General features: G+C 44.4%; 1 protein-coding gene across 1 annotated transcript; it reads left to right on the top strand.

Annotated features, from left to right (window-relative positions):
- Positions 1–1,952: 1,952 nt before the first annotated feature.
- Positions 1,953–23,045, top strand: LOC139473760 (uncharacterized). The gene is made up of 11 exons (XM_071256510.1): positions 1,953–2,924; positions 3,899–3,994; positions 4,263–4,328; positions 4,919–5,032; positions 6,030–6,182; positions 7,612–7,833; positions 11,278–11,390; positions 13,077–13,222; positions 16,528–16,631; positions 17,632–17,953; positions 22,453–23,045. The coding sequence occupies exons 1-11, from the start codon at positions 2,270–2,272 to the stop codon at positions 22,958–22,960; spliced, it is 2,499 nt and encodes an 832-aa protein (XP_071112611.1). The 5' UTR covers positions 1,953–2,269; the 3' UTR covers positions 22,961–23,045.
- Positions 23,046–23,776: the final 731 nt, after the last annotated feature.

Here is a 23,776-nt window from a genome sequence, read left to right as displayed (position 1 = left end):
GTTTTTTGTCTGGTGCAACTAGGTTTTCATGTCAACATACACCTGGTGCACTTTAAATCAAGTTCCTTAATCGATCACTGGATATTTACACAATACTTGATTAAGAATTTGAACAACTGCATACATGTATTAGCTCTTTCTAAATAAAATGTAACAATATTCCAGAAGGAAGAAGTTTAGTGTTTCCTCAGTGTTCAACTACTTCACCTTGTAAGGAAGTTTTTCACTGGCATGAGGGTTTGTGAAGAATCTACTTCCTCCGTACTCTCTTACATACCCAGTGTATTTTGTTAGTGATCTCAGTTTTGCATTGTGTTATTGACCTGTGATGATCTGGGTTGCAATTGGTCTTCAGCTTGTCGTAAGAGGCGACAAACGGGATCGGGTGGTCGGGCTCGCTGGTTTGATGCATGTCATCGTATCCCAATTGCATTGATTGATGCGAATGTCAATCACTGGATTGTCTGGTCCAGACTCAATTATTTACAGACTGCTGTCATATAGCTGGAATATTGCTGATTGTGACATTAAACCAAAAAGCATTGTGTTATTAATATTACTTTGGCCATAATACTTGACCCTAAATCTTGACCTATAGTGAGTGAAGGAGCAGGGTTTATATATAGGAGAAAACACGCCTCGGAGGTTTTGGTTGAAAATGTAAACACGAGGGAGAGGGATATTCCAACTCCCGAGTGTTTACATTTTCAACCCAAACCTTGATGAAGTCTTACTAGGAAAAAGTAAATCCACACAAGATGTTATCACAAGATGAATGATACTTTCAATGCAATCACTTTCAGCAAGTCCTGAATTTCCAGCCGAGAATGGATTGATGGGCAACAAGTCTGACCACAAGGCCATGCTGTTTTGAACAGTATGTCAGCTACATCATAGTGTCTGAGACACAGATGTTGGCACACTGGTGAACCCTATAGACATGCTGTGCAATATCCACTCCACAACAAGGCTGAAGAAGCCTGCTAGAAATACTCCACAGAGATCCCTGGGCCAAAGTACCCCCAGGTAATAGTGTGGGAAGATAATTGCATTAAGTTTGATAGCAAATTTTATCCCTATTTCAGTCACATCACGGCATGTCCAAAGTGGAAGGGAAATGGAGCAGGTCAGCCAACACTGATATTGTGCTGACCTGAAACCAAGGATCAGACGGGGATGAATTCAGGATTCCATAACAACTGAAATCTGAGATAGGAGGCACGGTGAGATGGGATGTTCCTACAATTAGGGAGACAAACATTCTGTACCCCTCCTTCAACAAACGATCTGGATGTTCCTGCAATGAGGAAAACGGACATTCTGTACACGTCCTTCAACAAGAGATCTGGATGTTCCTGCAATGAAGAAGACAGATGTTCTGTACTCGTCCTTCAACAAGAGATCTGGATGTTCCTGCAATGAAGAAGACAGATGTTCTCTACACGTCCTTCAACAATAGATCTGTTTTTGATGTTCGTGCAATGAAGAAGACAGATGTTCTGTACCCCTCCTTCAACAAAAGATCTGGATGTTCCTGCAATGAAAAAGACAGATGTTCTGTACTCGTCCTTCAACAAGAGATCTGGATGTTCCTGCAATGAATAAGACAGATGTTCTGTACTCGTCCTTCAACAAGAGATCTGGATGTTCCTGCAATGAATAAGACAGATGTTCTCTACACGTCCTTCAACAATAGATCTGTTTTTGATGTTCGTGCAATGAAGAAGACAGATGTTCTGTACCCCTCCTTCAACAAACGATCTGGATGTTCCTGCAATGAAAAAGACAGATGTTCTGTACCCCTCCTTCAACAAAAGATCTGGATGTTCCTGCAATGAATAAGACAGATGTTCTGTACTCGTCCTTCAACAAGAGATCTTGATGTTCCTGCAATGAATAAGACAGATGTTCTCTACACGTCCTTCAACAATAGATCTGTTTTTGATGTTCGTGCAGTGAAGAAGACAGATGTTCTGTACACGTCTTTCAACAAAAGATCTGGATGTTCCTGCAGGTAACCTCTACAAGGACACTGGTATATTATTCCACGGGGCTGGAGTTATTCATGGACTAATGACTCCAGATAGGGAAATGTGTCAGTAGTTGATAGGAAACTAGCATATGATTCTATAGATCAGCATTATATTCATCCCCCTAGTGGACCAAGCTTGGGTTATTCAAGAACTTATTTGGTGCCAATGTGGAAATGTATGAGTAGTTGATAGAATACTAACATATGATTCCATAGATCAGCATTTCATATATCAGTATGGCGGGAACAGAAGATATGGAAGTTCTCCATCCATTTGTGGGGAGGGAAGATTTCCTGCAAGAGTTCTGGAGCCTGTGGAGCAGGTACCGGATCATTGGAGTGTTTGGCATGAGGTCTGTTGGCAAATCCAGAACAGTTGAAGAATTCATCCACCGTATGAAATCTGAACATCCACTTTCAGACTCGGTTCATCACATCCTCATAGATTTGAATGCTGTTAGAAGTTTAGAGCGTTTCATTTTCCAAGTCAGAACCGCTTTTGGTTTCTTTGATGACGACCAGATTGATGAAGTCGAAAAGTTGGTGGGAAATATTCTAAGCAAGATGGAGAGTACACCATCTGTATTTTATGTTGTAAACTTTGACAATGCTGAAGACGTGATAGAAAGCGAAGTGAAAGCTGACTTTGTGCTGACTTGTGGACTGCTGATGGAGAGGTGTATGAGTTTGAAGATCGTCTTCACATCAACTGCCAAAGTGACCTTCCCACGCCACGCCAGCATGTACTGCTGGATGGACCTGCCTCCTCTGTCCCATGGTGATGGAGTAGCTCTACTTCTCTCTGTCACTCCAAGTGTACAGTACGACCAGGGAATGATCGACAAGATCGTGGAGCTATGCATGGGTCTTCCCTTGGCGGTTATCATGACAGGTTGGTTCATCTTAGGCTTCTGTTAATGGCAAGTTATTTCAATTCCTGACGATAAATGTATGGATAATTTAGCTTACTTTCATGTCTGTCTGTCTGTCTGTCTGTCGTCTGTTTGCTTTGTATTTCTTGTTGTTATCATGGCCTGTCTGTTTTTGTGTGTTCGTGTGTTTGTATGTATGTCAGTGATTGTTGGCCCTTCTTGTTGTCTTCATTATCTGTCTCTCTGTTTATCTGTCTGAATGACTGGGCTGCAGTGTGTCTGTCTGTCTGTCTGTCTTTAGCCCTGTGTCTGAATAGCTGGGCTGCAGTGTGTCTGTCTGTCTTTCTTTAGCCCTGTGTCTGAATGGCTGGGCTGCAGTGTGTCTGTCTGTCTGTCTTTAGCCCTGTGTCTGAATAGCTGGGCTGCAGTGTGTCTGTCTGTCTTTCTTTAGCCCTGTGTCTGAATAGCTGGGCTGCAGTGTGTCTGTCTGTCTGTCCTTAGCCCTGTGTCTGAATGGCTGGGCTGCAGTGTGTCTGTCTGTTTGTCTTTAGCCCTGTGTCTGAATAGCTGGGCTGCAGTGTGTCTGTCTGTCTTTAGCCCTGTGTCTGAATGGCTTGGGCTGCAGTGTGTCTGTCTGTCTGTCTGTCTTTAGCCCTGTGTCTGAATGGCTGGGCTGCAGTGTGTCTGTCTGTCTTTAGCCCTGTGTCTGAATGGCTGGGCTGCAGTGTGTCTGTCTGTCTGTCTTTAGCCCTGTGTCTGAATGGTTTGGCTGCAATTGTCTGTTTGTTGGTATGTCATGTTTCATTTGCATAACAACAGGAAGACCTATGTCTCATGACTGCATTTTTTATGATTCTTAAACAGTGATGATGGGAACTAAACATGTAAAATTCATAAAGGAAAAAGAGAATTTACAAAAAGATATGCATCTTTTTCCTATCAATTTGTGAATTTTTGGGAAAAGATGTTAATTTTGACACACAATTGATTTCAGGCTCTGAGCTGGAGATAGACAATGGTTTCCTGAGTCCAGAGCAGATGGTGGACATCTTGACCCAGAGTCGGCTGGAGGCTTGTGATGATGACTCAGGTGACGGAACTCTCAAGGATGACAATAGCATTTTCAAGATACTGTTATTTGAATAGCTTAATATTTAACCATTTTACAATAATACTTGACAGTTTTATAGGTCATGAGCATCACATGCTTGTCATAAGAGCTGTTTGGCTCATAGTGTGCCCCTACATGCATGGACCGTGGCACAGGTCTTGTCACGGGTTCGTCTGGCCCAGATAACTATTTTGCAGATGCCCGTGATATGGCTGGAACATGACAAAACTCATTTACTCACTAACAGATGGCACACATGTGCGTCTCGATGCCTGGAGCAGAGACTGCAGCTATGCAGAGGAGGAGCAGATCGGTGAGACTTGTCAATAATGTAAACCAAATTATTAAAGCTTTGACAAATTAGACACAATTTATGGATAACAACTTCTTTAATACTGTAAGCTTGACAATGGTATAAGGATCTATACCAAAACATCACCTTTACAGTATGAAAGAAGTTGCTATCCATAAATTGTGTCTACTTTGTCATTTATCAACTTCTAAGTAATGCCTATCAAACAATTCTGTTTCTCTTTTTATTGGGCATGTCATGGAAAAACAAGTTACCTTTACGAAGCTAACACATTAGTGCTTATAATAACTTGAATCATGATATTTAAAAAGAATTATGCGAACATGGGCTTAAGACTTTCAGACACTATCAGCCCCTATAGTAAGTATGAGTGTGTATGGTTTTATGCCATTTCAGCAATATTCCACCTGTCATGTTGGGGGACAGCCCAAATGGGCTTCACACATTTTACCCATGTGGGGAATCAAACCCGGGTCTTCAGCATGAGGAGAGAATGCTTTAAATGAATCTCCAAAAGAGCAAATGAGGCATACCTTCTTCATTTCCAAGGCATACAGCACTTTTAATTAATGAATTATGTTTGTTGAAAGGGCCAGTGTACAGAAACTTCATCAGAAGGTTGTCTGAGGTGTTCCGCCAAAGACTGGCCGTGCTGGGATATATCCCAGGGTCCTTCACTACAGGACATGCTCAACGTATGCTGGGTAAGTAAGGGTCGGTCAATGGTTGGTCGATCCCAGGGTGTCTGATGGTGTGTCTCTGGGTGTATGATGGTCTGTTGATCCCGGGTTGTCTGATGGTGTGTCTCTGGGTGACTGATGATATCTTGATCCCAGGGTGTCTGATGGTGTGTCTCTGGGTGTCTGATGGTCTGTTGATGATGGTGTGTCTCTGGGTGTCTGATGGTCTGTTGATGATGGTGTGTCTCTGGGTGTCTGATGGTCTGTTGGGGATGGTGTGTCTGTGGGTGTCTGATGGTCTGTTGATCCCAGGGTGTCTGATGGTGTGTCTCTTGGTGTCTGATGGCAGGTCTCTGGGTGTCTGATGGTATGTCTCTGGGTGTCTGATTGGGTCCCTTCGGCACACCAGAAATCTATGATTGTGAGTTCGAATCCCGGTTTGCCCCGACTATGTTTTTAGGTTTGTCAATACCATACCCATGCTCGTGGGTTTCATCGAAGTGATAATTATTCAGCGGACACGCCACAATATAACTGGAATTATGTTGAAAGCGGCGTTTAACCCAACTCACTCAATCACTTGGTGTCTGATGGTGTGTGTCTGGGTGTCTGATGACAGGTTTCTCCCTCACCCACCCCACCCCAACCCATCCCCATTTGCCAAGTGTCCATTACCAATTACTTAGCTCTGGTAACTTAAGTGTTGGCTTCCATTGTCAATTTCTAATCACCTAACAGCGCCAATCATCTGTTGGCTGCATTTGTTAGTTTCTACCCTTTGTTATTTTCCACCTTTTGTTATCTTATTAATTTTGTTGTCCTTACATGTACATGTATATGCTCTCTGCCTCATGGCATTCATTCACCTGATGAAGGAGTAAGCATGTACTCCGAAACGTTGTGTTCCCCATAATAAAGAAGTTGACATCCGTATATTCTCTTCCTTAAGAAAGGTGGTGATTCATAAAACCAGCAACTGAAGGAGAGTTAATATCATGATATGTTGGCATGTTATGTTTAGATGAGGCATCCCCTCAGTCCACCAAAGACATGACACTGTCCCCACTAATGCGCCGGCACATGGTACAGTTTGATGCACCACAACGCAGGTACAACATCCACGGTATCCTCAAGGACTGTCTGGAGGTGTACTTCAGCATAGAGAATCTCACAGGTGAGGTGATTGGAGGAGTGATTCAGCATAGAGAATCTCATAGGTGAGGTGGTCGGAGGAGTAATTCAGCATAGAGAATCTCACAGGTGAGGTGGTCGTCGGAGGAGTGATTCAGCATAGAGAATTTCACAGGTGAGGTGATCGGAGGAGGGGTGATTCAGCATAGAGAATCTCACAGGTGAGGTGGTCGTCGGAGGAGTGAATCAGCATAGAGAATCTCACAGGTCGAATTTCTTTATTTCACATACTGAAGAGGCCAGAGGCCTATAGTACAAGTTGAAGAATATACAGTTTTATACAATTTATGTACATATCTCACCAGATCACCTCACGTCATTCCACCTCGCATTTCAACGCAGTCACATAATTTCACACATTCAGTACAATACCATACCCTGTAATTTCATAATTTCTATATTACCATATCACAACTTGTTATATCATACAACTTATTCTAGAACATCATATCATATTGTATCCTTATTATAAGATCATACTATATAGTATTATTTCATATAACATTATCATAACATACTATACATACCATCGTACCATTTATCACAACTTTATTGTATCACATTTCAACATGTCATATCACGCAACACATTAGCAATGTCATAGCTTGTCCCATCATATCTTATCATATCATACCATATAATGCCATGTCATTCCATGCCAATTTATTTCATATCAATCAATCAATATTTATTCAACACTGGAAGACCGCAAGCCATATAAAAAACAGTATTTACACAATTTCACAGGTTAGGTGATCAGAGGAGGGATTCAGCATAGAGAATCTCACAGGTGAGGTGGTTGGAGGAGGGATTCAGCATAGAGAACTCACAGGTGAGGTGGTCAGAGGAGGGATTCAGTATAGAGAATCTCACAGGTGAGGGGGTCGGAGGAGTGATTCAGCATAGAGAATCTCACAGGTGAGGTGGTCAGAGCACTGATTCAGCATAGAGAATCCCACAGGTGAGGTGGTCAGAGGAGGGATTCAGCATAGAGAATCTCACAGGTGAGGTGGTCGGAGGAGTGATTCAGCATAGAGAATCTCACAGGCGAGGTGGTCGGAGCAGTGATTCAGCAAAGAGAATCTCACAGGGGAGGGGGTCAGAGGAGGAGTGATTCAGCATAGAGAATCTCACAGGTGAGGTGGTCAGAGGAGGAGTGATTCAGCATAGAGAATCTCACAGGTGAGGTGGTCGGAGAAGGAGTGATTCAGCATAGAGAATCTCGAAGGTGAGGTGGTCAGAGGAGTGATTCAGCATAGAGAATCTCATAGGTGAGGTGGTCAGAGGAGTGATTCAGCATAGAGAATCTCACCAGACCAGTGAAGACCCGGGTTAGAATTTTGAGCTTTAGAAGAATTTGATGCCACTGACATAGAAACAGAAGATGATTTGTTATCAAGACTGTCTTCCAGATGTGCGGAAGCGCTACTGCCAGACCTTCAGCGAGGTGCTGAATCAGCTATCGCTGAAGATGGGAACCAAGGACTACACTGAAGCTGTGGCAGATTTGGCTATAGAACATCCCAACCTTCAGAAACTCATGGTGGATGTCAAGCATTCAAGCCAAGAGACTTACCCCATATATATCGAGATAGTGGCATCCTCGTCAACCGTTATTGAAAGATTCTTTGGAGGTGAGTTTAATTTAGCCAACAGACTTGTATGCTTGAATGAGTGCATCAACCCTGGATTCCAGGGCGACAGAGGTCCCCAGTACCACATGCTAGAGCATCAACCCTGGATTCCAGGGCCGTAGAGGTCCCCAGTACCACATGCTAGAGCATCAACCCTGGATTCCAAGGCGGCAGAGGTCCCCAGTACCACATGCTAGAGCATCAACCCTGGATTCCAGGGCCGTAGAGGTCCCCAGTACTACATGCTATAGCATCAACCCTGGATTCCAAGGCGGCAGAGGTCCCCAGTACCACATGCTAGAGCATCAACCCTGGATTCCAGGGCCGTAGAGGTCCCCAGTACCACATGCTAGAGCATCAACCCTGGATTCCAGGGCGGTAGAGGACCCTAGTACCACATGCTAGAGCATCAACCCTGGATTCCAGGGCGGTAGAGGACCCCAGTACCACATGCTGGAGCATCAACCCTGGATTCCAGGGTGGCAGAGGACCCCGGTACTACATGCTAGAGCATCAACTCTGGATATCAGGGCGGTAGAGGACCCCAGTACCACATGCTAGAGCATCAACCCTGGATTCCAGGGCAGTAGAGGTCCCCAGTATCACATGCTAGAGCATCAACCCTGGATTCCAGGGCAGTAGAGGTCCCCAGTGCCACATACTAGAGCTTCAACCCTGGATTCCAGGGCCGTAGATGTACCCAGTATCACATGCTAGAGCATCAACCCTGGATTCCAGGGCGGTAGAGGACCCCAGTACCACATGCTAGAGCATCAACCCTGGATTCAAGGGCAGTAGAGGTCCCCAGTGCCACATACTAGAGCATCAACCCTGGATTCCAGGGCCGTAGATGTACCCAGTATCACATGCTAGAGCATCAACCCTGGATTCCAGGGCGGTAGAGGACCCCAGTACCACATGCTAGTGTATCAACCCTGGATTCCAGGGCAGTAGAGGTCCCCAGTGCCACATACTAGAGCATCAACCCTGGATTCCAGGGCCGTAGAGGTACCCAGTACCACATGCTAGAGCATCAACCCTGGATTCCAGGGCCGTAGAGGTCCCCAGTACCACATGCTAGAGCATCAACCCTGGATTCCAGGGCTGTAGTGGACCCCAGTACCACATGCTAGAGCATCAATCCTGGATTCCTGGGCAGTAGAGGACCCCAGTACCACATGCTAGAGCATCAACCCTGGATTCCTGGGCAGTAGAGGTCCCCAGTACCACATACTAGAGCATCAATCCTGGATTCCAGGGCGGTAGAGGTCCCCAGTTCCACATGCTAGAGGATCAACCCTGGATTCCAGGGTGGTAGAGGTCCCCAGTACCACATGCTAGAGCATCAACCCTGGATTCGAGGGCGGTAGAGGTCCCCAGTTCCACATGCTAGAGGATCAACCCTGGATTCAAGGGTGGTTGAGGTCCCCAGTACCACATGCTAGAGCATCAACCCTGGATTCCAGTGCGGTAGAGGTCCCCAGTACCACATGCTAGAGCATCAACCCTGGATTCCAGGGTGGTAGAGGTCCCCAGTACCACATGCTAGAGCATCAACCCTGGATTCCAGGGCGGTAGAGGTCCCCAGTACCATATACTAGAACATCAATCCTGGATTCTAGGGCGGTAGAGGTCCCCAGTACCACATGCTATGGCATCAACCCTGGATTCCAGGGTGGCAGAGGACCCCAGAACCATGTGTGTCATCTTCACCTGATGGTATGGATCAGTGATCATGCTATCAACCACTAGTTTGCCTGGCCCAGATTGATCAGTAATTGTCAGTATCACTATATGCAGTAATCTGATACTATTATGCAAGAGTTTATTGTCTACTTGTGTGTAGTAATTTGTTGGAAAGGTAATTTTCACATTTCTGTTGGTAGATTAAAATTGATTAATTAAGGCTTAAAAAAAATATTAGTCTTTGTTCTCAGGCACTGCCCGCATCATCATAAAGTTTGCCGAATGTTTCTTTTTTATTTCCATTCCTTGCGTGGTGTTTTACAGTTTTCAACCTGCTAGGTTTTTCCATACACCTGGGGTATAGCTTTGTTTATACAGATTTTCAGTCTGCTAGGCCTTTCCAAATCAAGTTTCTACCAGCAATACCTGTTTCTATATTCATTTCTCGGTCTGACAAGACCTATATTTCTAATCTCTAATGATCCCTAGAAGCATGGTTTAAATTTTGATTCCCGCCTTTCTGTGTCATTGTCTAGCTAAAAGCTAATTCGTACGTGTATTTTTTGTTTTTTTTTCTCCACCCACCCACCCACTGCCTTTTCTGTTAAGTATATTCTGAATGTATGTCCCGGTTGGTTGTAGCCTAAGTGCAATTTACAGTCGTACATAGCATCTTAATATTTTCACTTTACGTTTAATCTATATAACTTAGCTGATTTGTACATGCCTCACTCTTCAACATTTGACTTGGTAAACTTGAATTGGGTTACACAACTTTTAATTATCCCCTTCAGGTGTAAACTTCAATTCTCCACATGTTAAGGAAGCATACAATTCCATCGTATATATTACATTTCATGCCTAGTCATTACCAGTCGCCTCCATGCCCACTAACAGGTACAAGGCGGATTATTATATACAGTACGGTAAGCTATATTTATAACAATCACGCTTATAACAAACTGACCGATATAACGAACATATTGTTTAGTCTCAGCCATTTGTTGTATATATGCTGTATATATGCTTATAACGAACTACGGTTATTACAAACTAAAAAATTCTATATGGATATATGGATCATGTCTAGTGATTTTAAACTTTTAAATTTGTATTGACCATGTTTAATTGTTATGATCTGTTTGTTTCCCTGATCACTGAAGGGAAACGATGTAATTTTTTTCTGTGGAAGACAAACACATTTTTGTTACAAATGTAGGGATTGTGTATACACTGGTGACGTGCTTCATTCTGATTCGCTTTATAGACAGGGTATATAAATTTTTATAGACGGTGTATATAAATTAGCATCCATTCTAAAGGCTTGTACAGCGGGGTCGTCTTATACGTGGGGTCGCGTTATAGACGGCGATATACGGTTCTCCCTATTATCTTATAAAATATCACTTGTGCCATACAGCTTTTGGCTACTTACTTGTTTCGTTGTATTTGTGTTTAATTCGTGGAAGTATCCACTTTCTTTTTGTGTAACATAGTGTGCCAGATAGTGTACCCTGTCTGCATCCTTTACCTACTTCACCCAAATATATCTAGTCATTTTAGTTCTGTTGTGGTTCTTAATTTATGTTGATATAGAAACTAACAGTGCCAGAAGAATATTGATTTGTCCATATGTGCCTGTTGGCCATGGCTTTTCTGGCGAGGTGATTGTCTTTGCTTAAAATGTACTCTGTCACATGACACTGCAGCAACCAGACGTCCTTGACCTTGATTCCATACATTCCTGTCAACTTCCAGGTAAGAGCTACAAATTCTACACAAAGTGTCTGGAGTTGTGCAAGGTCTATGACAAACCCAGAGATGATGCCATTGTCAGCGGAGCATATGGCAGGGTACTCACCAATGTCAAGGTCAGTGTCCTCACTAATGTCAAGGTCAGTGTCATGTGCAGATCCCATTCATCTTTTACTCCGATAGGATACAAAAACGTCTCCTCATGAAGAACTGAGAACCACTTCATAGGTCAGGTGAACTTTCTCATCAGCCAATCAGCTTTGAGGCTTCTAAGTTGTCTGTTTTGAGCGAAGCATTCTGACGTAGAAAACAAACTTATACAGCCGATTCCAAATGTAAATAATAAGGGCACCTAGTTTCTGAGCACCATATGGCATCTACACACAAAAGGAATATGTGTGTTCAGTCTGGGTTTTTATCCCCGCCCCTACGAAGTTGGCGGGGGGATATAGAAATGGGTTCCGTCCGTGTGTGCGTGCGTGCGTGTGTGGGTACGTCCCAAAATCGTTTCCGGAGCATAACTCAGAAACTGTTAAATATTTCTCTACGAAACTTTGCATGTCTATCAGACTCATGCTGAACTGGTGCCTTTTGCTACTTTGGAATTTTATAAATTTTTATTTTTTGTGTTTCCATGGCAACAAGTTGGACTTAGGTTCTATAAGGCTGCAGTTCGTTTCCGAGCGTAACTCAAAAACTGTTAAATAATTTCTTACAAAACTTTGCATGTCTACCAGGCACATACTGAACTGGTGCCTTTTGATATATAGCACTTTTAGAATTTTTTATTGTTTGTTTCCATGACAACAAGTTGAATTTAAGTTTTATTATAAGATTGGTTTACTTTAGTAGTAACAAATAAACTGTTAAATATTTGCTTACCAAACATTGCATGTCTATATATAAAGCACATACTGAACTAGTGCCATTTGATATTAAGGAGTTTTGGAAATGTTTATTTTAGAATTTCCATTGCAGCTATTTTGACATGGGCTAAGAGAAATGTTGGGTCAGTTCCCTGGTTTAGGACCATAACGTGTTAAAATGGGTGGGGGATATAGATGACTTTGTCAACTATACGCTTGTTTTTGTTCAAATACAAATTTCTGAATCAAGGTTGTGTGTGTGTTACAATGGGATTAACAGGTAGTCAAAAAATATTGTTAAAATGAATCAAAATCATCTTGAAACCTGCTTGACTTTCCACTGCATATGAAAACATTTCATGATAAGTACAATTTTTTCCTCTATGCCAATTTCAAAAATACACCATGCCATTCGTCAGAACAACTTTTATTTACTTGATTTCTCGCTGCATTCTGCTAACGAGGCAGCAGACATCATGCGTTTTATCATAGCATTCCAGAGTGATGCCATTGCTACCTGAGTTCATACCATGTCAGTATAATTCATGTGGAAAGAGTTTTGCAGTGCAGCGATAGAAACTAGCAGTTTATGTCCACTTGTCTGTATAATAATAACATATAGCAAAACCGCTAAGAATGGCAAATGTCTACTGGTGCTTAACTACCTGGCAGTTAGGCAAGAACTATAGGACTAGTGCTAGTTTTGTACGCTGCAGTGGCAAGGAACATTGCATGTTTTAAGATTATATGTACTGTTAGCTGACGTTGTTTGTTCAAAATGAAATTTCCAGGTACTGAATTCTCAATTCCTTCCACAAATCAGGGATATCACAGGCACATCTGTCAGCATACAAAGGCATAAAGATCAGTTTTTTAAATTTTTTCCCTTCTTTAGAAATTGTTCTTTTAACATAAAATATTTTTCGGCTATTTTAGGCAGATTTTCCTGCAGGAGAGAGGATGTACTGTCGAGCGCTGGTGTTTGCTGTCAACAACCCCGCTGCTGTCAAGATGGCGTCTCAGATGCACGAGAACATGGGCTGGAATCTTCACATGCAAGGGAAACGGGAAGCTGCCCTAAGGTGAGGTGTAGAGTTTGGGGTGAGACTGAGGTGAGGTGTAGAGTTTTGGATGATACTGAGGTGAGGTGTAGAGTTTGTGGTGAGACTGAGGGTGGTGTAGAGTTTGTGGTGAGATTGAGGTAAGGTGGTGAGATCGAGGTGAGATGTAGGGTTTGTGGTGAGATTGAGGGTGATGTAGGATTTGGGGTGAGATTGAGGGTGATGTAGGATTTGTCGTGAGACTGAGGGTGTCATAGAGTTTGTGGTGAGATTGAGGTGAGGTGGTGAGTCTGAGGTGTGGTGGTGAGATTGATGGTGATGTAGGGTTTGTGGTGAGATTGAGGGTGTTATAGAGTCTGTGGTAAGATGGCGGTGAGGTGTAGAGTTTGTGTTGCGACTGAGATGAGGTGGTGAGATAGAGGGTGATGTTGTGTTTGTGGTGAGATTGAGGGTGATGTTGGGTTTGTGGTGAGATTGAGGGTGATGTAGGGTTTGTGGTGAGACTGAAGGTGATGTTGGGTTTGTGGTGAGATCGAGAGTGATGTAGGGTTTGTGGTGAGACTGAGGTGAGGTGGTGAGATTAAGGGTGATGTAGGGTTTGTGGTGAGATCGAGAATGATGTAGTGTTTGTGGAGAGATCGAGAGTGATGTAGAGTTTGTGGTGAGATCGAGAGTGATGTAGGGTTTGTGGTGAGATCGAGAGTGATGTAAGGTGTGGGGTGAGATTGAGAGTGATGAAGGGTTTGTGGTGAGACTGAGGGGGATGTAGGGTTTGTGGTGAGATCGAGAGTGATGTAAGGTGTGGGGTGAGATTGAGAGTGATGAAGGGTTTGTGGTGAGATCGAGAGTGATGTAAGGTTTGTGGTGAGACTGAGGGTGATGTAGGGTTTGTGGTGAGGTCGAGAGTGATGTAGGGTTTGTGGTGAGATCGAGAGAGATGTAGGGTTTGTGGTGAGATCGAGAGTGATGTAAGGTTTGTGGTGAGACTGAGGGTGATGTAGGGTTTGTGGTGAGACTGAGGGTGATGTAGGGTTTGTGGTGAGATCGAGAGTGATGTAGGATTTGTGGTGAGATCGAGAGTGATGTAAGGTTTGTGGTGAGACTGAGGGTGATGTAGGGTTTGTGGTGAGGTCGAGAGTGATGTAGGGTTTGTGGTGAGATCGAGAGAGATGTAGGGTTTGTGGTGAGATCGAGAGTGATATAAGGTTTGTGGTGAGACTGAGGGTGATGTAGGGTTTGTGGTGAGACTGAGGGTGATGTAGGGTTTGTGGTGAGATTGAGAGTGATGTAGGGTTTGTGGTGAGATTGAGGGTGATGTAGGGTTTGTAGTGAGACTGAGGGTGGTGTAGGATTTTGGGTGAGATCAAGGGTGATGTAGGATTTGTGGTGAGACTGAGGGTGGTGTAGGGTTTGGGTTGAGACTGAGGTGAGGTGTAGAGTTTTGGGTGAGACAGGGTGGTGTAGGATTTGTGGTGAGACTGAGGGTGGTGTAGGGTTTAGGTTGAGACTGAGGTGAGGTGTAGAGTTTTGGGTGAGACAGGGTGGTGTAGGGTTTGTGGTGAGATTGAGGGTGATGTAGGGTTTGTGGTGAGATTGAGGGTGATGTAGGGTTTGGGTTGAGACTGAGGTGAGGTGTAGAGTTTTGGGTGAGACAGGGTGGTGTAGGGTTTGTGGTGAGACTGAGGGTGGTGTAGGGTTTAGGTTGAGACTGAGGTGAGGTGTAGAGTTTTGGGTGAGACAGGGTGGTGTAGGGTTTGTGGTGAGATTGAGGGTGATGTAGGGTTTGTGGTGAGATTGAGGGTGATGTAGGGTTTGTGGTGAGATCGAGGGTGGTGTAGGGTTTAGGTTGAGACTGAGGTGAGGTGTAGAGTTTTGGGTGAGACAGGGTGGTGTAGGGTTTGTGGTGAGGTCGAGAGTGATGTAGGGTTTGTGGTGAGATCGAGAGAGATGTAGGGTTTGTGGTGAGATCGAGAGTGATGTAAGGTTTGTGGTGAGACTGAGGGTGATGTAGGGTTTGTGGTGAGACTGAGGGTGATGTAGGGTTTGTGGTGAGATCGAGAGTGATGTAGGATTTGTGGTGAGATCGAGAGTGATGTAAGGTTTGTGGTGAGACTGAGGGTGATGTAGGGTTTGTGGTGAGGTCGAGAGTGATGTAGGGTTTGTGGTGAGATCGAGAGAGATGTAGGGTTTGTGGTGAGATCGAGAGTGATATAAGGTTTGTGGTGAGACTGAGGGTGATGTAGGGTTTGTGGTGAGACTGAGGGTGATGTAGGGTTTGTGGTGAGATTGAGAGTGATGTAGGGTTTGTGGTGAGATTGAGGGTGATGTAGGGTTTGTAGTGAGACTGAGGGTGGTGTAGGATTTTGGGTGAGATCAAGGGTGATGTAGGATTTGTGGTGAGACTGAGGGTGGTGTAGGGTTTGGGTTGAGACTGAGGTGAGGTGTAGAGTTTTGGGTGAGACAGGGTGGTGTAGGATTTGTGGTGAGACTGAGGGTGGTGTAGGGTTTAGGTTGAGACTGAGGTGAGGTGTAGAGTTTTGGGTGAGACAGGGTGGTGTAGGGTTTGTGGTGAGATTGAGGGTGATGTAGGGTTTGTGGTGAGATTGAGGGTGATGTAGGGTTTGGGTTGAGACTGAGGTGAGGTGTAGAGTTTTGGGTGAGACAGGGTGGTGTAGGGTTTGTGGTGAGACTGAGGGTGGTGTAGGGTTTAGGTTGAGACTGAGGTGAGGTGTAGAGTTTTGGGTGAGACAGGGTGGTGTAGGGTTTGTGGTGAGATTGAGGGTGATGTAGGGTTTGTGGTGAGATTGAGGGTGATGTAGGGTTTGTGGTGAGATCGAGGGTGGTGTAGGGTTTGTGGTGAGACTGAGGGTGGTGTAGGGTTTGGGTTGAGACTGAGGTGATGTGTAGAGTTTTGGGTGAGACAGGGTGGTGTAGGGTTTGTGGTGAGACTGAGGGTGGTGTAGGGTTTAGGTTGAGACTGAGGTGAGGTGTAGAGTTTTGGGTGAGACAGGGTGGTGTAGGGTTTGTGGTGAGATTGAGGGTGATGTAGGGTTTGTGGTGAGATTGAGGGTGATGTAGGGTTTGTGGTGAGATCGAGGGTGGTGTAGGGTTTGTGGTGAGACTGAGGGTGGTGTAGGGTTTGGGTTGAGACTGAGGTGAGGTGTAGAGTTTTGGGTGAGACAGGGTGGTGTAGGTTTTGTGGTGAGCTCTGAGGGTGGTGTAGGGTTTAGGGTGAGACTGAGGGTGATGTAGGGTTTGTGGCGAGAGTGAGAGTGATGTAACAGCAGCAAGTACAGCAACATTATCAGTTTTCACTCTATTTGCAGACACCTGCAAGAGGCTAAGAACTACCAGATCATGCAGGGGATGTACTATGAGCCTTTGGTCCTCAGTACCCTGTCTGTACTGGGCGTTGTCAACACTGCCATCGGTCAGGACAAGTGCTGTGCACTATTGCAGATTTCCAGCTAGCTTTCTATATAATTACCCTACCTGTCCCCCTTTCTGAGATAACTTATATACATTTCATTCCCCAAATGCAGGAAAACCATGCTGATTAACTTTGTATAATAACAAAGAAACTAGACAAAAAGTGGGCATGGCTCACTAATACCCTGATCTCGACTCCAACATAGACCTGAATAACAATTTTGATATTGGAGATATACTGAGCCGGGTTTCAGCTTGGCTCCTGAGAGTTTATAGGTCTTCGGTCCGGCACAACTGTGAAGCACATGTAGCACATGTGGCCTCTCCTTGAGCAAGTGACTTTATTCAAAATGTACCTCTGTTCACCCAGCAGAGAATGGGTACCCAGTAGGATGAGATGGAAATGTAAATGTTAACCTTCTAGCTCCTAACAGGCACCTTGGGTTGTATGCTCCCCAGGGAGCTGAGAATGATTCTTGAGTGAACACTGATCCAGTGACCCGGGTAATAATAGCGCTTTGAGCATGACCCTGAGTGGTAAGGAAATATGCGCAATATAAATATTGTTATTATTCTTATTATTAATATTAAACATGGGAATAGCATGATTCAAAGATGCACAAGTGCATCATCGTAGGTTAGGGTATAAAACAAATGCTAAGTTCAAAACATGAAAGAAAAACAGTATTTTCTCAGAAAGTCCACTTATCAAAATCAAACTTGGCCCTGCAACTCTCTTATTGGTGTAGAAACTGTACCCCCAGTCGGAAAAGAATAATTGAAGTAGTTTTCAAGTTATAGATCTTACAAATGTTGAAGTAAAAAGAAATTCTAAGTTCAAAACATGTCAAAATTTACGTGTCAAAATCAAACTTTGAACTGCACCTCTTCTACTGTTCCCCAAAAATGTCCTCTGAAGGACATATTCCTTGGTATAACTATATACCCCCCGCCCTTAAGTAAGAGGTATAACAAACCAACGAACATACAGTATTTTACAGGAAACTACGAAGAGGGAGAGAAATACCACAGTGAGTCCTTGAAACGAAGGATTCACCTCCACGGTGAGAACCATCCCCACATCGGCTCCGTCTACAACAACATGGGCATCCTGTACCTCCATAAGGGGGAGATTGAGAAGTCCAACCACTATTACAAGAAGGGACTGGACGTGAAGAGGGCAACTAACGCCACCCCCAGCTCTATCGTCATCTCCCTAAACAATGTGGCCAATGTCGAGATCCATAGCAAGAACTTCGAGGCTGCTGGACAGCTTTTGCAGGAAGCGTTGCAACTGCTAGAGAAGGATTCGAAGATATACAAGTAAGGCCACAAACATTTCAATGTTTCTTCTCATTGTTCGGGTCCGTAGGACAGGCTGCAGGAACGTTTTTATCCACCGCCATGTGGAAGGGGGATAGGGGAATCGATGCTGTCCGTCCATCTGTCCATCATGTTTTATTTCTGGAAAGATCATTTAATAGTTCTTGCAGATATCAGGCTTACAATGAACTGGTGCCTTTTACTATTTAGGAAATGTTTCAATTTTGTTTTTGATTCTCATTACAACAAATTTCCAATTAATGAAATATTCAATCAAGTCCTCGGTTGCTTATTTTGGGGGATTTGTTATCATTTATATTTTATCTAATTCCATTTAAAAAAATGGAAAACAGTGTATATCCAGGTGTAACAACTGCCCCCAGTGATCTACTCACCGTAACCACATTCCACTGAGATGGCTGAACTTGCTAAAGTTCCTGTCATATTGCAGCTCATTATACATTTGTTCATTGCTAGGGATGTGAGTATCTCATGCTTGTCTTTTAAACTTTTGGCTTTGTCTAGGAAGGTATCTGTTTTTGTAGTCAGCGCTGTAAATGTCCACTGAATGGAAGAGTCAACTCAGCTCGTACTCCATCCCAGAACAAGACACCTTCGCTGTCCCCTTGTTCTTTGTTTGTCTGTTATAAAATGCCGCACTCAGCAATATTCCACCTATATGATGGCACTCTGTAAATAATTGAGTCAGGACCAGACAATCCAGTTACCAACGCAGAGGGGATGCGATGACCAGTATTACAGCTGCCATCAGTGTGGATGTGGCTATTACAGCTGCCATCAGTGTGGATGTGGCTATTACAGCTGCCATTAGTGTGGATGTGGCTATTACAGCTGCCATCAGTGTGGATGTGGCTATTACAGCTGCCATTAGTGTGGATGTGGCTATTACAGCTGCCATCAGTGTGGATGTGGCTATTACAGCTGCCATCAGTGTGGATGTGGCTATTACAACTGCCATCAGTGTGGATGTGGCTATTACAGCTGCCATCAGTGTGGATGTGGCTATTACTGCTGCCATTAGTGTGGATGTGGCTATTACAGCTGCCATCAGTGTGGATGTGGCTATTACAGCTGCCATCAGTGTGGATGTGGCTATTACAGCTGCCGTTAGTGTGGATGTGGCTATTACAGCTGCCATCAGTATGGATGTGGCTATTACAGCTGCCATCAGTGTGGATGTGGCTATTACAGCTGCCATTAGTGTGGATGTGGCTATTACAGCTGCCATCAGTGTGGATGTGGCTATTACAGCTGTCTTCAGTGTGGATGTAGCTATTACAACTGTCTTCAGTGTGGATGTGGCTATTACAGCTGCCATCAGTGTGGATGTGGCTATTACAGCTGCCATCAGTGTGGATGTGGCTATTACAGCTGCCATTAATGTGGATATGGCTATTACAGCTGCCATCAGTGTGGATGTGGCTATTACAGCTGTCTTCAGTGTGGATGTAGCTATTACAACTGTCTTCAGTGTGGATGTGGCTATTACAGCTGCCATCAGTGTGGATGTGGCTATTACAGCTGCCATCAGTGTGGATGTGGCTATTACAACTGCCATCAGTGTGGATGTGGCTATTACAGCTGCCATCAGTGTGGATGTGGCTATTACAGCTGCCATCAGTGTGGATGTGGCTATTACAGCTGCCATTAGTGTGGAAGTAGCTATTACTGCTGCCATCAGTGTGGATGTGGCTATTACAGCTGCCATTAGTGTGGATGTGGCTATTACAGCTGCCATCAGTGTGGATGTGGCTATTACAGCTGCCATTAGTGTGGAAGTAGCTATTACTGCTGCCATCAGTGTGGATGTGGCTATTACAGCTGCCATTAGTGTGGATGTGGCTATTACAGCTGCCATCAGTGTGGATGTGGCTATTACAGCTGCCATCAGTGTGGATGTGGCTATTACAGCTGCCATTAATGTGGATGTGGCTATTACAGCTGCCATCAGTGTGGATGTGGCTATTACAACTGCCATCAGTGTGGATGTGGCTATTACAGCTGCCATTAGTGTGGAAGTAGCTATTACTGCTGCCATCAGTGTGGATGTGGCTATTACAGCTGCCATCAGTGTGGATGTGGCTATTACAGCTGCCATCAGTGTGGATGTGGCTATTACAGCTGCCATTAGTGTGGATGTAGCTATTACTGCTGTCTTCAGTGTGGATGTGGCTATTACAGCTGCCATCAGTGTGGATGTGGCTATTACAACTGTCTTCAGTGTGGATGTGGCTATTACTGCTGCCATCAGTGTAGATGTGGCTAATACAGCTGCCATCAGTGTGGATGTGGCTATTACAACTGCCATCAGTGTGGATGTGGCTATTACAGCTGCCATTAGTGTGGAAGTAGCTATTACTGCTGCCATCAGTGTGGATGTGGCTATTACAGCTGCCATCAGTGTGGATGTGGCTATAACAGCTGCCATCAGTGTGGATGTGGCTATTACAGCTGCCATCAGTGTGGATGTGGCTATTACAGCTGCCATTAGTGTGGAAGTAGCTATTACTGCTGTCTTCAGTGTGGATGTGGCTATTACTGCTGCCATCAGTGTAGATGTGGCTATTACAGCTGCCATTAGTGTGGATGTGGCTATTACAGCTGCCATCAGTGTGGATGTGGCTATTACAGCTGCCATCAGTGTGGATGTGGCTATTACAGCTGCCATTAATGTGGATGTGGCTATTACAGCTGCCATCAGTGTGGATGTGGCTATTACAACTGCCATCAGTGTGGATGTGGCTATTACAGCTGCCATTAGTGTGGAAGTAGCTATTACTGCTGCCATCAGTGTGGATGTGGCTATTACAGCTGCCATCAGTGTGGATGTGGCTATTACAGCTGCCATCAGTGTGGATGTGGCTATTACAGCTGCCATTAGTGTGGATGTAGCTATTACTGCTGTCTTCAGTGTGGATGTGGCTATTACAGCTGCCATCAGTGTGGATGTGGCTATTACAACTGTCTTCAGTGTGGATGTGGCTATTACTGCTGCCATCAGTGTAGATGTGGCTAATACAGCTGCCATCAGTGTGGATGTGGCTATTACAACTGCCATCAGTGTGGATGTGGCTATTACAGCTGCCATTAGTGTGGAAGTAGCTATTACTGCTGCCATCAGTGTGGATGTGGCTATTACAGCTGCCATCAGTGTGGATGTGGCTATAACAGCTGCCATCAGTGTGGATGTGGCTATTACAGCTGCCATCAGTGTGGATGTGGCTATTACAGCTGCCATTAGTGTGGAAGTAGCTATTACTGCTGTCTTCAGTGTGGATGTGGCTATTACTGCTGCCATCAGTGTAGATGTGGCTATTACAGCTGCCATCAGTGTGGATGTGGCTATTACAACTGCCATCAGTGTGGATGTGGCTATTACAGCTGCCATCAGTGTGGATGTGGCTATTACTGCTGCCATCAGTGTGGATGTGGCTATTACAGCTGCCATCAGTGTGGATGTGGCTATTACAGCTGCCATCAGTGTGGATGTGGCTATTACAGCTGCCATCAGTGTGGATGTAGCTATTACAACTGTCTTCAGTGTGGATGTGGCTATTACAACTGTCTTCAGTGTGGATGTGGCTATTACAGCTGCCATTAGTGTGGATGTAGCTATTACAGCTGCCGTTAGTGTGGATGTGGCTATTACAGCTGTCTTCAGTGTGGATGTGGCTATTACAACTGTCTTCAGTGTGGATGTGGCTATTACAACTGTCTTCACTGTGGATGTGGCTATTACTGCTGCCATCAGTGTGGATGTGGCTATTACAGCTGCCATTAGTGTGGATGTGGCTATTACAGCTGCCATCAGTGTGGATGTGGCTATTACAGCTGCCATCAGTGTGGATGTGGCTATTACAACTGTCTTCAGTGTTTTCTCTCAAACACAAAATGTACTGACTTGTGTATTTGTGTGTGTCTGAGAATGTTATTGTTTATTTGTCAATAAAATGGCCGATCTGTTGTGTGATCAGCACCGTGCATGGTTGTAGGGGCCTAGCACTGTTGGGAGCTGTGACTGGAGGTAGCGACAGTATGGAGAGTGCTGTGAATAGGCTATCACTGTGGGGAGCTGTTACTGGCGGCAGCAATATTATGAAGAGCTATGTGAATGGTCTAGCACTGTGGGGAGCTGTGACAACAATAGTATGAAGAGTTCTGCGAATGGGCCAGCACTGTTGGGAGCTGTGACTAGTGGTAGCGATAGTATGAAGAGCTCTGCGAATGGGCTAGCACTGTGAGATGTGTGAACTGTGCTAACAAGAATTTTCAAAAGCTGGTGGCTAGGTAATTTCAAACAATATTGAATCGAGGCTGAATTTCCAACTTGTTCTCATTGCATGGAGTTTCATTGCAGTTGCAGTCACTTTTGCCCAGTTTCAGGCTGGTTTGAAATGATAAGTAACCAGAATTTGGGGATGCGCGGCCAGGAGAATTTCACGAGTTAAGTGATTTCTTCTTTGCTTTTCTGCCAATAGGTTTGAAGAAGGGCTGACTTTGGAGACCTATGGCAAACTCTATCTGGCTATGGGTGATCACAACAATGCAGTGGAATCCTTAAAGAAAACAGTGGCCATGAGGCAAGCTGTGTCCTGTGGATCGGTCACCCATGTCGAGAGTTTGCTCAGCCTTGGCAAGGCCTACAAAAGGGGAGGCAACCCAGCAAAGGCTATGGAGACCTTCGTCGAGGCTTTGACCTACAAAGAGAATGCTGCAACACAGATGCCCCAGAATAGTTTTATCTGGGAATGTCTGGACCAAATGTGGACCATCTTATTGGAGAAGAGTTCGCTTGACAGGGGAGATCACTCTCAAGAGTTAGCTCAGGTTTTCTCTGATGGGAGAGCGGAACTGTATAGAATTATCAACCACTACACAGAGAAGAGGATATTTGATGAACGAGACAAGTTTGACAGAAAATTGAAGGAGTGGAATGAAAAGTGTAAAAATTATGTGTCATGTCAGGAAATGTACAACAGGACATAGTCTATCTTTGATGAACACAGTTTTTCCTTCTCTCGACCTGCATGTCCAAAACTTGCACTCAGTGAAAATACTCCATGATCTGTATGAATGGAACACACAATCCTCTTTAGTGACAGCATAGTTAAAAGATTTCTTCTTTGCTTTTCTAGGTCTGAAGAAGGGCTGACTTTTGAGACCTATGGCAAACTCTATCTGGCTATGGGTGATCACAACAATGCAGTGGAATCCTTAAAGAAAACAGTGGCCATGAGGCAAGCTGTGTCCTGTGGATCGGTCACCCATGTCGAGAGTTTGCTCAGCCTTGGCAAGGCCTACAAAAGGGGAGGCAACCCAGCAAAGGCTATGGAGGCCTTCGTCGAGGCTTTGACCTACAAAGAGAATGCTGCAACACAGATGCCCCAGAATAGTTTTATCTGGGAATGTCTGGACCAAATGTGGACCATCTTATTGGAGAAGAGTTCGCTTGACAGGGGAGATCACTCTCAAGAGTTAGCTCAGGTTTTCTCTGATGGGAGAGCGGAACTGTATAGAATTATCAACCACTACACAGAGAAGAGCATATTTGATGAACGAGACAAGTTTGACAGAAAATTGAAGGAGTGGAATGAAAAGTGTAAAAATTATGTGTCATGTCAGGAAATGTACAACAGGACATAGTCTATCTTTGACGAACACAGTTTTTCCTTCTCTCGACCTGCATGTCCAAAACTTGCACTCAGTGAAAATACTCCATGATCTGTATCAATGGAACACACAATCATCTTTAGTGACAGCATAGGTCAATGATATGCATATGAATAATATGGTCTCTGATGT

The sequence above is a fragment of the Haliotis cracherodii genome, unplaced genomic scaffold (genome assembly GCF_022045235.1).
Source record: "Haliotis cracherodii isolate W230 unplaced genomic scaffold, xgHalCrac1.p SCAF_3, whole genome shotgun sequence".
Classification (NCBI taxonomy): Eukaryota; Metazoa; Mollusca; class Gastropoda; order Lepetellida; family Haliotidae; genus Haliotis; species Haliotis cracherodii.
The sequence above is the reverse complement of the archived record's forward strand: the minus strand, read 5'-3'. Positions and strand labels throughout refer to the sequence as shown.